The sequence below is a fragment of the Silurus aristotelis genome (genome assembly GCF_946808225.1).
Source record: "Silurus aristotelis genome assembly, chromosome: 27".
Taxonomy (NCBI): Eukaryota; Metazoa; Chordata; class Actinopteri; order Siluriformes; family Siluridae; genus Silurus; species Silurus aristotelis.
In genome coordinates, this window is record NC_139600.1 from 11231609 (window position 1) to 11245433 (window position 13825).

The 13825-nt window shown below is 38.5% G+C and overlaps 1 protein-coding gene across 3 annotated transcripts in view; it reads left to right on the forward strand.

Annotated features, from left to right (window-relative positions):
• LOC310721233 (phospholipid-transporting ATPase ABCA1) overlaps nucleotides 1-13825 on the forward strand; it is a 168797-nt gene that overhangs the window by 66392 nt on the left and 88580 nt on the right. For 2 of the 3 annotated variants that reach the window (XM_083532642.1, XM_083532640.1), the window contains exons 15-16: nucleotides 10536-10758; nucleotides 11506-11727. In XM_083532642.1, coding sequence (XP_083388768.1) covers nucleotides 10536-10758; nucleotides 11506-11727 — 445 coding nt within the window. Of the gene's footprint in view, nucleotides 1-5052; nucleotides 5276-10535; nucleotides 10759-11505; nucleotides 11728-13825 lie in introns of all 3 variants that reach the window. The other variant, XM_083532641.1, reaches the window with a different exon arrangement.

Sequence of the window (13825 nt, forward strand, 5' to 3'; positions counted from 1 at the left end):
TATATATATATATATATATATATATATATACTGTATATATATAATATTATAATATTTTCTATATGAAAGCTTTACCGCCAGTTATTACAAAGCGACAACACTATGATTTGCATACTTTAAATAGGGAGTACAGAAAATAAACAAGCATGTTCATAAACCAGCTTTAAATACATATAACTCATATTAATGTAAAAAAGTTGCTATTTTATTCTCATTCCACCCTCTGTTGTTACAGCACTATTTCGGATTCAACCTTGAAAAATATCCATCTATAAGACCAAACCAAACTTTCTTTCGGCTTCTCCCGGTAGGGGGCGCCACAGCGGATCATCCGCATGTTTAATTTGGCACATGTTTTTACGCTGGATGCCCTTCCTAACCCAACCCTCCCCATTTATCCGGGCTTGGGACCGGCACTAAGAGTGGCTGGGGTTGGTTCCCTGACCAGGGAGCGAACCCGGGCCGCAGCGGTGAGAGCGCCGCATCCTAACAACTAGACCACCAGGGACCCTATCTATAAGTCCAAACCAAACCTATAAAATCATTATATAATAACTGAAACTTCCTTATTCAGTTTATAAGTAGTCTTTGTTGTTCAACTACATTTAATACCACTCCTAGTCCTAATTCTCATCTTACTTCTTCTTATCCGACTGACACTACGGCTACTAGTAGCAGAAATACTGTTATTCCTCTGTAGTAACTACTGTTACTACAGTCCTACTTGTACTACTACTCCTCCTACTGTTACTATTGCTGCTACTAATACTTCTCTTACATCTACTAGGACTACTACTACCCCTATTACTTCTACTTTTACTATCACTCCTAGTTCTAATCCTCTTCTACTCGAACTAAACTACTACTTCTACAAGTAGTACAAATACTACTACTACTAATACTATTAATATTTCTACTACTACTAATTCTACTACTACTATAACTATTATTACTACTACAACTATTATTTTACACATCTTTCTGCACATCCTTCACTCAAGTAGAAGTACAGATACTCATGATTTAAAAGACTCTGGTAACTAATGAGTATCTCTACTTCTATTTGAGTGAAGGATGTGTGTACTTTTGCGATCTCTGGTATTAATAGTAGTTTTAGTGTCACACTGGTAACTGGACCTCACGTCATATCAATATATTAATACAAAATAATTTCACATTTTGTTACCTAATGAATGCATCCATGCTGAAAAACCACCATATAGAACACAAGCAGGGAAAATATAGAAATTCTTCTGCTTCTGGTTGTTATGTACTGATACCAGTACATAACAACCAGAAGCAGAAGAATTTCAACTTCATTACTTTCCACCTCTGATTATTACGACTACTACTAGTCATGCTACTACTACCTTTATTAGTATTAATACTACTACTAGTAAAAGTCCTACTGCTATTACTACTTCTCCTGCTATAAATATTTGCTATTAGATTTTACTACCACCCACTACTTTTTCTATCACTCCTAATCCTAATCCTCCTCTTACTTCTTCTAATCTATTGAACACTACTACTACTTCATTCTTCTTCTATTACTACTACTACCTCTTCTTCTGCTATTAGTACTTCTCTTACATCTAGTAGGACTACTATTACTATTTCTTCTGCTTTATTTATTGAACTGTATATATAGTTTTCTCTATCACAGGCAAAGGTAAGGTTATAGTAGTACTAATAGTAAACTAATTAATACAGTAAAGGATTTAAAAACATTATTACCAAGAAATTAATAGAAATAGTGTAACCACACCACTTACCCTGCCAAACTACTTGAACATGCCTACTGTAAAAACTGTAATAAATAGGGATACTGCAATTATTATAACCGAGGGAAGGCTTGCTTCAAAAGGACGCTCTGATCTCATATCACTGAGATCTGTTTTGTGTATTATTTATTTAAGCTGTTCTTATGTGAACTTGATGTGCTTTCAGCTGTTCATTAATGACTCGGTGCAAAACAAAAACGATTACAGCGAATGAAAGAGAACCAAAAATCTGGTTTAATAGTCTACAAGGGTGTGTGTGTGTGTGTGTGTGTGTGTGTGTGTGTGTGTGTGTGTGTGATTACACTACATCTGTATTAGGCCTGGATAAGTACTTGGTAATAAGTTCCTCTCATCTCTTAAATAGTTTTCTCTCCGTCCCACGGGACTCATCCTAATCTACAATTAACACATGTGCCAGCTATAATATTTAAGTGTCTTTTATCTTCCCTAAGGACGAGCCCTACACCTCTGTGTATCCTGCCTCCCCTTTTTCTCTCTCTTTCCATCAGTAATTGAGAGGCTTTTATTTCTTTCTCTTTTTTAAGAGCCATGGTGTGCCATAATGGTGATGTGTTTCAGTCTCGCATAACAAACCACTGAGTGAGCTTGCGGACTGAGAAGGAAGAAGACAAAGAGATGAAGGCAAAGACAAAAATAAATGTGTGCAGAAGTGTGTGTGTGTCTGTGTGCGTGTGTTGGGGTGGGGGTGGATGGATGTTGGTGGCGGTGGTGCTGGGGTTTCATTCGACTTTATTTACAAAGAGTATCGGCTGTCAAACGGTGAGTGTGTTATATATCCACGCAGACGGCTAATTGTGCCGAGACAGCACTTTGTTACACGGGATAGAGCGCAGATTTCAACCTGACATTTCAGTGGCCTTATGAAGGTTGTTTAATCTACTGTTATTGTATCCTAACAGCATCAAACCATACATCACACTGACAGAGAAATATGGGCCGCAGGAGATATGGGCTGTGTGTGTGTGTGTGTGTGTGTGTGTGTGTGTGTGTGTGTGTGTGTGTGTGTGTGTGTGTGTGTGTGTGTGTGTGTCTGTGTGTCTGTGTGTCTGTGTGTGTGTGTGTGTGCAAGAGAACATGAGGGAGAAAGAAAGAGAGAGAAAGATGGACAGGGAGTGAAGACTATATGAAACGACTGCTGTCTACTGATCCATAAAGAATCTCCAGCTCTAATTAAAAATCATATGAGAGATCATTCCAGACTTTCTACAATCATCTCTGCGTGTGCATGTGAGACAGACAGAGAGAGAGAGAGAGAGAGAGAGAGAGAGAGAGAGAGAGAGCACTCAGCATTAGGCTATGCTTTTAAAATCAATACAACAGATTGCACCTTATCTATAGTCTGGTTCTATTATCAGCACTTTCCACAATCACTTTTGTTTTATTTAAAACGGCACAGTACCAAGTCTCATAATTGCAGCAACACATTTGTGACTTTACAAAACTACACATTATACATGAAGGATATCCAGGACTACAAACTTAATCCATCAATTCAAAAGGAAATAAGAAACAAGTGATTAAATCTCGTATTAAACGTTGCGCATTTTTCTTTAAAACCATATTAAATTAGATTTGGTGCAGCCTTACATTTATAGCCATACAGTTATCCAATCTGCCAATCGTTGGGCAGCATTGAATCATGCAGACAGAGGTCTAGAGCTTCTCTTGAAGTTCGCATCAAACATCAAATTGAGGATTTGTGCCTGAGGCCTTCTGGGAGTCTTAGACACAACACAGTCTCTTGGGATGGATGGATGGATGGATGGATGGATGGATGGATGGATGGATGGATGGATGGATGGATAGATAGATAGATAGATAGATAGATAGATAGATAGATAGATAGATAGATAGATAGATAGATAGATAGATAGATAGATAGATAGATAGATCAAATTTGTTGTCAGTACAACAGTCAGTGTTTCAATTTAATTTTTGCCATAACTAAGATGCATGGGAGAAAAAAAATCTGGAAGAATCCCGCTGTCTAAAAAATGCAGTTTAGTTGTTCTTTGTTGCTGTCAGGTTTCAACACTGACAGCCTATACTCCATAACAACAAGCTGTCAGAAGCAAGAAATGCGATCTTCCTTAGAGCAACCCACAAACTGCAGCATCACTGGAAAGACTGCAAAGACGTGGTGCTCAAACTGAACGTTGTGTTCTGTTCTGTTCTATGTGCATCATTGGCATGAATTAGCAAAACTGTAGTTTTGGGGAAAGTTACAGAAATTCTGCTAAGCACCAGGACATTAAACACTTTAAATCAATAAACCAAAGAAACAGACCCCAAAACTAGTTGTATCTGGGAATCCTATTCTCTCACTCCTGCAGCAAGTTTGACAGTTCTTGCAGTATTTATTTAACTTTGAACCTGCTTACAGTAGTATCTAGTTTCGTAAAATATAATCAAATCAGAGTAGTGCTAACATGGATCAAAAAGTTAATAAATGAATATTTTATGAAATGTAAATAAAACACATGCACCCAATTAACATGGCATGCCATCTTCTATCCATTCCACACAAACAAACAAAAAAAACATCTCACACATGTTCCAATGACACACCTGTAGCATTAATATACAGCTACATAAAAAAAAGTATATATATATATATATATATATATATATATATGTATATATATATATATATATATATATATATATATATATATATATATTGATCAACTCTGTTCTGAAATGTAACTCTTTGGTCCGAATTTAAGGGCAGTTTCAATTCTGTAGCATCCAAGATGCTCTACGAGTGTCTCCACCTTAATTAGACATAACACAGGAAAAGGTAAAAGTGATGTTTTTGTGTACACACATATACAAACAAGAGTTTGTAGACACCATTCTGCATTTAGTCCCCATTTGCTGTTATGATAACCTCCACTCTTCTGGGATGCTCCAGTTCATTCCAAAGGTGTTCAAAAAGGTGTTAAGGTCAGAGCTTTGTCAGGCTGGAACAGGTTTGGGTCTCCTGTCAAGAATAAAGACAATTGTGTGTCTCTAACCTTGTGGTTCACCAAACTGCTGGTAACAATTTGGTGAAGAACCACATATGTCTGGAAATGTCAGGTGTCCAAATAATTTACTCCTCAAAGTTTATGACTCTATTTATTACAAATAAGGTTGCAAGTAATTCTGTACGAATCAACTAAAGCAGGTAACCTCGCAAATGTCAATCAGGATCCATAGAATGAGTATGTTACATGACCTGTTACTGATCCGATGCTTCTCACAGCTTTGTGATGTCCATCGCCACTATCATGCCTATGTTCCTGGTGCTGGCCTTCAATTACTCGGTGTGCCAGATCATCAAAGGTCTGGTCCTAGAGAAGGAGATGCGGCTCAAGGAGGTACTCCGAGTGGTGGGCGTGAGAAATGGAGCACTCTGGCTCTCCTGGTTTACAGAGAACATTGTCCTGCTAACGGTGCCTTGCGCATTGATTAGCATATTACTGAAGGTCAGTGTGGCCACCAATGGTGCAAATCAAATCAAAAAAATGCATCGGAATCAAACCTAATCATTTATCAAACAAAAAGAGAATCAGGTAATCCATCGCTTAATCAGAATTACCCACAGAGCATGGTCGCTAGTTCTTAAAATGGAGCAGACTAGTTCTTTGGCCTGATAGCTCATGCATTGTTGAAGAGCAATAAAAAAATTAAATCAATTCCACGCTCTGTGAAAGCTAAATGAAATTCAGCACATTTGCATTGTTTAAGAGAGCACTGAGGAAAAAAAGCCCCACTTTTTTAATATCATTGGGAAAAGTATTAAGTGTTCAGGTTGAGTGGTCCTCCATTCATGAAGTGGCAATGCTTTGTGGGTTTGTCGCGCTTGCTCTCGGAGGAAATAATTACAGAAACATTAATGTTCAATTGAGAAAAAATGAATTATGTAATTATGTTAATTGATGGTGCATGGTATTAACAAGGGAAACCTGGATTTGTGATAAGCCCCGCCTTCTCAGAAAACCCATTTCTGTTGTTTTCTTTAGTTTTTTTAACTAGAATTTTTTTTTCCAGCAATACAGCATGTGCCTCAATTTTTGACAAAAAAATTAGCATCTACAGAAAAGAGAGTTTATTGCTTTGAGCTCAGATTTGCATCAGCTCTCTATCAGACAGGGTTACATTATCCCCTTGTTTCCTGAAATGCCTCAAGTCATCCAGCCTGTATATGAATACAGCTCTATTTATGGTCTGACATAGTGGCCCTATTTCATTTTCCTCAAGAGACGGCATCCTCATTCCTCTCTTTCATTAAAAGAACGGTTTTAATGAATTTTTAGAAGTCAAAATTGAAGGCCCCTGTAATGCTGCCGGAATAGAATAAAGAGACGGCTAGCTCGTTTGGATGGCTAAAATCAATTCTGCGCAGTTTAATTGAAGAAAGCTGTAGTAAATATAATTCATATCGCAGTAGTGGGAGAAATGATAATGCACCCATCAGTATGATAGCCTAGCCAGCCAATCAGCCGCTTATTAACTTTAATCAGACTAAATTGAGTTAGTTTTCTGCCTCTTAAGTGGTGTGTGTGTGTATGAGAGTGTGTGTGCTTATTATGAACTACCTCTAAATGGGAATTTCATGCTAAACTGAAGTGTGTTAATGTTGTCTGGATAGCAGGGATAGTGTTATACTGCAGTGTTCACTCTGTGCATGCATTTGAACAAACTTTGTTCCATAACAGAAATACTCGAACACCTGCTTATTCATGCTATTATCCAATCAACCAAACAAGTGGCATAGACATAATGTGTTTCATCATGCAAATACAGGTCAATTATTGTTCACACACATTAGACATGTACACGAATGAGACAAACTATCATGTCAATGATGATGGTGCCAGATAAAGAATTGCCAGAGGAAGAATTGCTTAGTTTACGAGACAGATAGAAGGCCAGATGGGTTTTCAACTAACTCAAATACGCACTCTTGACAACCATGTTGTGCAGAAATGCAGCACAAATGCAGACAATCACATGAACATTTCCCCCCCAGACCACCATGTTTATAAAGTAAATTTTTTTTTTACTATTTGAACAGTGAATAGCTTTTATTATTATGTTTATTATTGTACTAATTTTCCTTGCCTCGCCCTTTGTCTTCCTATTACTTCCTATTGGATCTTTTCCAGAATTTGATTAGCTTTTTTTTTACTTATGCCGCACCCGCATTGTGCGATTTTGGCCACGATTTGGTCATACAATTTTTGAAATCCTAAAAGATTCCTAAAATCCTATGCTAAAATCTGTAGTATTTGATCGCTGTTTGGTGTGTTCACTGACAGCTGATTAATGGCCATTGCGATGTTTTTTTTTCCTCCAATGTAATTCAGGCAGTGTCAGATTGCACACTTTCCTGCGGTATGACTTCTACGATGACCGTCAATCTAGACCGAGTAGGAGCGCAGAACCTGATGATGCAATTAGAGCGACAACCTTAAACCCCCACAGGAAAAATGTCGAAAAGAGTCATGTGGACATTACCGCAAGAAGAGAAACTTATTGAGTTATAGAGGGGGAGTCTTTGTATGACATGTTTATTATCATGGCATGTCATGAACACAGGATTCCCACTTTAAGCCAAATGTCAAATTCCCTGACTTTTCTCTGACTTTTACTGACTAAAAAGCTAAATTTTTATAACCTATAATGAACGGAAAACAGGCCGCTGTTGTACTGAGCACAGATCAGACAAAAAACAGCAACAGACAGCATTTTAAATCCATACATTTGCAAGGACCTTGTCTGTATTTTCAATTAGAATACAACATGACTACAACAATAATTAAAACATTAAATAACGATTAACATACACAAATCTATGAGTTTAAATAAATGACTGCATATCGGTTGCAAAGACTAGGAATTTGTCAAGCGTACCAGTAATTAGCTCGCAACATAATTAGCTACAAATTTCAGTTCTGTCAGCGTCTATTTATGCTACCTTACATAGGCTACACTCTGAAAATAATTTATTATTATAACTAGCTAGCCAACGTTACAGCTACATACCACTTTGTTCTGATGACCTGTATGACCAGTGGGACTCAGTAAGCTTCCGGCACCACAAGATTTCCGCCAGGGTCTTTGCTGTTTTTAAGCCGAGACATGCTCCACTGTGTCTCACACAAATGTCACTACTGGGGGTGCGAGCGGCTTCATTAGCTGACTGCTGTTCTCTTGGAGCTATCTGGGGAGGCTGCAGTTGAGCAGTGATGGGCACTCGCATTTGACTTAAGTAATAGCCAGTAGACAAGCAGGTAGGTATTAACATAGCGTTAGAAAATAGCCATAAGCTTGAGCAAAGGCCTGGCGGTCTTGCTTTCAGCTTAGGCGAGTGGTCTAAGGTGCTGAGTTCAAGTCGCAGTCTTATCTGGAGTTGTGGGCTTGAATCTCACTTCTAACAGGCTTTTCTATTCTTGGCCAATTTTTCTGAACTGAGCCCATGCGGAAGACCTTTGTTGAGTTGTTATTGATACTAAAAGAACATGAGAGAAACTGTTCATGTTTAATCTGTTTGATTCTGAGTGTGCAATTGATAAAAAAAAAGTCTTTTGTTGCTTGTTTTGAAACTGAAAAATTTAGCAGAAATTTCACTGAATATAGAAGACTCGTTCAAATGCTTGAGCATGTCTTTGGCCAAAAATAGTTGAAAACTCACTGAGACACTCCAGTCTTGGTTTCACTTTACATCACTGGCTTAAAGACTTGTGTTGTTATCATGATCTCTGACTGAGCCCTTTACATTGTAGCCCAAATTTAAATGAAACTTAATCTGATATTGACAAGAAACTCTAGGGGTTTTCCAACACCGTTTGGAATACAGAAGAGTAGATAAACAAAAATCCCTGATATTTTATGAACAATCAAAATATAAAATACCCTGCCTTTCAATGTCTGGAATAGACCTTTTAAAATTGTATGATATTTCAGAAATTCCATGACCCGTGGGAACGCTGTTGAACAAAATAAATGCTACAAATTGTTTTTGTTTGCTACTAGCTACCGTTAGCTAGAGAACGTGGGTCTGAACGTGTCACCTATTCATGATATTAAACGTCGGACGAGTCCTTTTCTTGTGTGTGTCAATTGTTTATTGTGTACAGTCTGAAATTATGACAATTGAAATCCTACAGTGTGACATAGGGATCATGGTGGTACATTCTGACAAGCAGCAATCGCAAAGAACTATTAAAATTCGCACAGTGTGAGACTGGAATTAGTTATATTTTATCATTATAGGTAATCTGCACTTGCACCTACATCGTCCTTGCTTCTTGGATCTCCACCATGGCTTGAAAGACCACCCTGAGATCCATTAATGTCATCCAAGAACAGCAAGTCTTCAGTTCAAGCCCTTGACCTGTATTATACCTGCATGATTTTACACATCACTCTGCTGCCACATGATTAGTTGTACATTTGCATGAATGAGCAGCTCTACAGGATTTTCAAGGTGCCCCTAGGTGTTGCTTAAGTTTGCATGCATGTTCAATCAACATGCAGCTTTTTTAAGTGAACAATAAAAGAGATCCCCGGTCTTGCCTTCAAAGCTGTTCCTCACACTACCGGGCTTCACCAAGAAAAACCTTTTATGTGCCCTACTGAGAGGACACTCCTCAAGGTCTTTACTTTCAGAATGACCTCCATGGGTGGTACAGCTTTTAGCAACACAGCTCTGAGACTGCAATTCACTTTTTTGTCATTCAAATCTCAATCTCTTGCACCACTGGCGATATTTGATGGCAAGGTTAAAGAAATTGACTTTGAAACTATTATGAAAGAGCATTTCATAATGAGATCTCTTGTCATTTGTAATGTTTTTTTCTGAATATGGTAAAAAAAAAAAATTACGATTGTCTTTTGTCTGTAAGGTTCTGTCTTTTTTTGCATTTTAACTTCAGGTTAGCAGTCTGTGCATAGTTAGCCTCATTTCTTCATACCATTCTATGTGTTTATTGTGGGGTTTTTTTTCAAATATTATTGGTGGTGTGCTTATTAACAGAAAACAAATCCTCTAGCAAATCTAACAGAGACTCTGATGCTACAGTGCTTAAACTGTACTTGAACTTTATTTGTCTGTGTTTTTTAAGTTTGGGCACACGTGGATACTAAATACCTTTTCCACTACTGTTGTATGCTTGTTCATTGTTCCATATGTTCCAATTCCTGTTGGATTGAACCTGATCTTAAACCTGTATCGGACCATGAAGAGAAAAAGTTGAGCTCCATGACCAATGATTCAAAAGGTCAAAATGTTCTTGTCAAGCTGAAAATAGTTCTTTACATAAAATATAATCCCCCACAGACATTTCACATTAATGCTAGCAGGGAATTAGCATTAGCACTGGATGAAACTTAATGAGCAAGTGTTAGCACTAGTTGAAAATCTGCATTCATCATGGTATTTGTGTATTTTCAAGGATTTCTTTCGCTGAGTGGGTTTACTTCATTGTCTTCAGTTAAGTTTGTCAAGGTAATTTGTGAGGATTTCTGTGTATCTTTGTTGCCCCAATACATAATACAGTGGAGTCACTCAAAAGACTCCTAAAACATTGTCTGGGTATGTCAAGATGTATGCCAGTATTTATGTTAGTATCAATATTATATAGTATATAGCATGAATGTACTCCAATAGTTTTTGTGTATGGTAAGATTTATAGGTGTGTGTATGGGTTTGTATGGATGGATGTGTGTGTGTTTGTGTAGGTTCCTACGCTCATTATCACGGTCGCTGCCCATGTACATGACATTAGCATGGATCTACTCGGTAGCACTCATAGTAAAGGGGGTGGTGCAGGAAAAAGAGGCACGTCTAAAGGAGACGATCCGAATGATGGGCCTGAAGAGCAGCATCTACTGGCTAAGCTGGAGCATCAGCAGCTTCATCCCTCTTTGCATCAGCGCACTCTTTCTCACAGCCATCCTCAAGGTGATTAGCATTAATTTGCAGTGATTTAACGGCAGCCATTTTGACAACCCTGGAGTTCTGCGATGCAAATAATGACTAACAGGGCCCTAAGAAAATTACAGACATTGAAAAGTAATGCGGTTGGGTCTTTTTAATTGTTATTAGACACAACAATGCAGCTTATTAGCATTGCAAACAATATGCTGAGGGTTAAAGTTTCCCAACAGGCTAAATCTAACACCTGTTCCAGGGTCAGGCGGTTCAGCCGCAGCTCTTTTGAAGCACGCAGAACTTCGGAGGGGCCAGGTGTTTCGGGTCAGTTTGCCAGTAGGTCCCCACTGCAGCACAGCTCCAGTGTTGGAAGGTGGCTGTGTGGCTCTGTAATGTGGAGGTTAATCATCCGAAGCAGCAGGTGCGAGCATACGCGAGCCGCGGCTCCATGACCCGCTGATAATTCTCAGCTTCAGACACACTCTCTCAAGCTGTTCACACCCTCCCTTCCATAGCCACAATGCCAAGGTCTTGTCTAATCATCTCAAATGAGTCTTTTTAATCAAAACCCCCTTCACCCTTTTCCCTCCCGTTCTCATCGCCATGATGCTTTTTTCTTTCCAGCACCCCACGCATTAGCAATCAGTTGCTTTTGTACGTTGTGCTTCTGAGTCCCCGGTCTCGTTAAGTTCGCAGGCCTGCATTAACGCGTATGTGTAAATGTATATAGTGCACACTGTCGTTTTTGTATTTCTCTATCTGTCTTTGTGTCTATAGTATGGCAAGATTCTCAGTTATAGTGACCCATCGGTGATCTTCGTCTTCCTGCTGGTGTTCTGCATAGCCACAGTCATGCAGTGCTTCTTCATCAGCGTCTTTTTTTCAAGAGCAAATCTGGCGGCCGCCTGTGGTGGACTTATCTACTTCCTCCTCTACCTGCCCCATGTGCTCTGTTATGCCTGGAGAGACACAATGACCTTCCGAACCAAGCTCGCCACGGTAAGTGTTAGCATGTCCGTTAATCCTGCCACCACCACTGCTGTTATTGCTATGGGGAAAATTCTAATGATAATATGAGAAATCCTATTAATAGCTATCCTATGAAGAAATCCTATTAATAGCTAGCTGAAATATAAAATAAACGGAAATAAGATACCCAAACCTCTTTAGATAATAAGCATATAAAGAAGGTAAACGAAACAAAAATTAGCTAGCTTGATCATACTAGGTGGTTGTTGTGCAAAAGTTTGCATATCTTTTAAATATATAGTGTCAAAGTCAAAGAAAGATATTTTCACATTAAGTCATCAAGGGCCTTGAATTATGTCTAACAGTTCCATTAGTATTCATGCGAGAAAGTTACATGTATTCAGACTTGGGTTATGCACATGCTTAAGTCAAATTTCTAGCCATTTCATTCAAATAATGCAAGTTACCAGTGTGTAATCGAAATTAAAGTACCTTTAAACACGTAGATACAAAATGGCACAGGATTAAAGTTACTGGAACAAATCTGTCAACAAGCAGGTCTAATAACCAACAATCTTCTTTTTCTAAATGTATTTCTCATCTTTGCATTGTGAAATTGGACTCCTTTAAATTTCTTTATTCATGTATTTATTTATTGATTTTTATTAAGAATAGTGGTAGCTGTATATATTTTACACGATTTTAGGTGGACTATACTGTTGGATTTCTACTGAATGGATTTTTTTTTTAGGTTATTTATGTAATTGAATGAGTACAATTCCTTTAATTAATCATCTTCAATGCCACTTTTTTGTGGTCTGGTTCTTGAGGCTCTATAGATCCTCCTGAATTTGTCCCAGAAGTCCCCATTCAGTCATGAAACAGGAATGCATTCTGAATGGGACACATTGAATTAAAAGAAACTTTAAAATGAAAATAGAAATTCCAAACAACATGTTAAATCTATTTGTATTTTTCTTTCTTTACACAGAGTCTAGCTTAGATGGAACATTTAATACTAAATGAGTTGAAACACGAACAATGTGACATTTCGAGGCAACATGAATTGATGTATGAAGAATACAAAAGAATGCTCATGAGATGAAATTTGATGCTGGACACATTCATATGGGGAGAATTGTCACGTTCCGAACGAGCATGAGAAGGCAGAGCCGAGTGCTTTTGTCTTGTGTGATGAAAACGTGGCTGAAACACATCAGCGTGTGTGAGACGTGGAATGTTTTCCACGCATGGTCAGCCTAGCGGCTATTGCGGCAAATCAAGAGTAATAGGCGGGTGCTTTGGCCTTTGAGGTGGAGAGCAATAATAAATGGTGCGTAGTGGCTTCGCTCTCGATTCGCCTCATCTAAGTGACCTTTAGCTCACGTCCTGCTTATTCATCCTGTGGAGTGTCCTTTAGATAGAGGGAGGAGAAAAAGAGCGAGAGATAGCGTTTTAATCTTCATCACTGTATGCCTGCAGACACAGACAACATGGTGTGTGTGTGGATGCATGCGTATGTGTGTGTGTTAGTGTGGGTTCAGTGAAGTCGGGAGATTCTCATTGTGTCAGATTAAGACTGACACATCGTCCTCGTTATGGCTGCACAGATTTATCGCTGTGTTGTCTAACGATGGTGTGTGAATTTAAGCCTGGCTGCAGGGTATGTGTGTGAATGTGTGTGTGTGTGGATTGTGTGTTAATTCTATGCTATATACCTTACTTTCACTAGTCAGAGATCTGGTCTGGTCTTTCACTAGCTCAGTCTCTATGTGCATGTTTGCCTGTGCCTCTATATGTGTGTGTGTGTGTGTGTGTGTGTAATTGAGAAGGACAATTACGTGACTCCGCCTCTAGCTCTATGTGTTAATGACAACTCCTTTCTTTTGACAGGAAGCGTCAGTGAGTGAGTCATTGTGCCTGTGAATAAGAGAAAAACGCACTGTCCACATTACTCTAGTTATGTCGGTGTGTGTGTGAGAGAAAGAAAAAGAAAAGAACAATGAGCGTCAGAAAGAATTATAAATAACTACCAGAAGATACATGACAAATTTAACAATCAGCCTCATTTATCAAGCTGGATACAAAGGAATATTGTTTGTAAATCATTCGCATTAGAATTTAGACA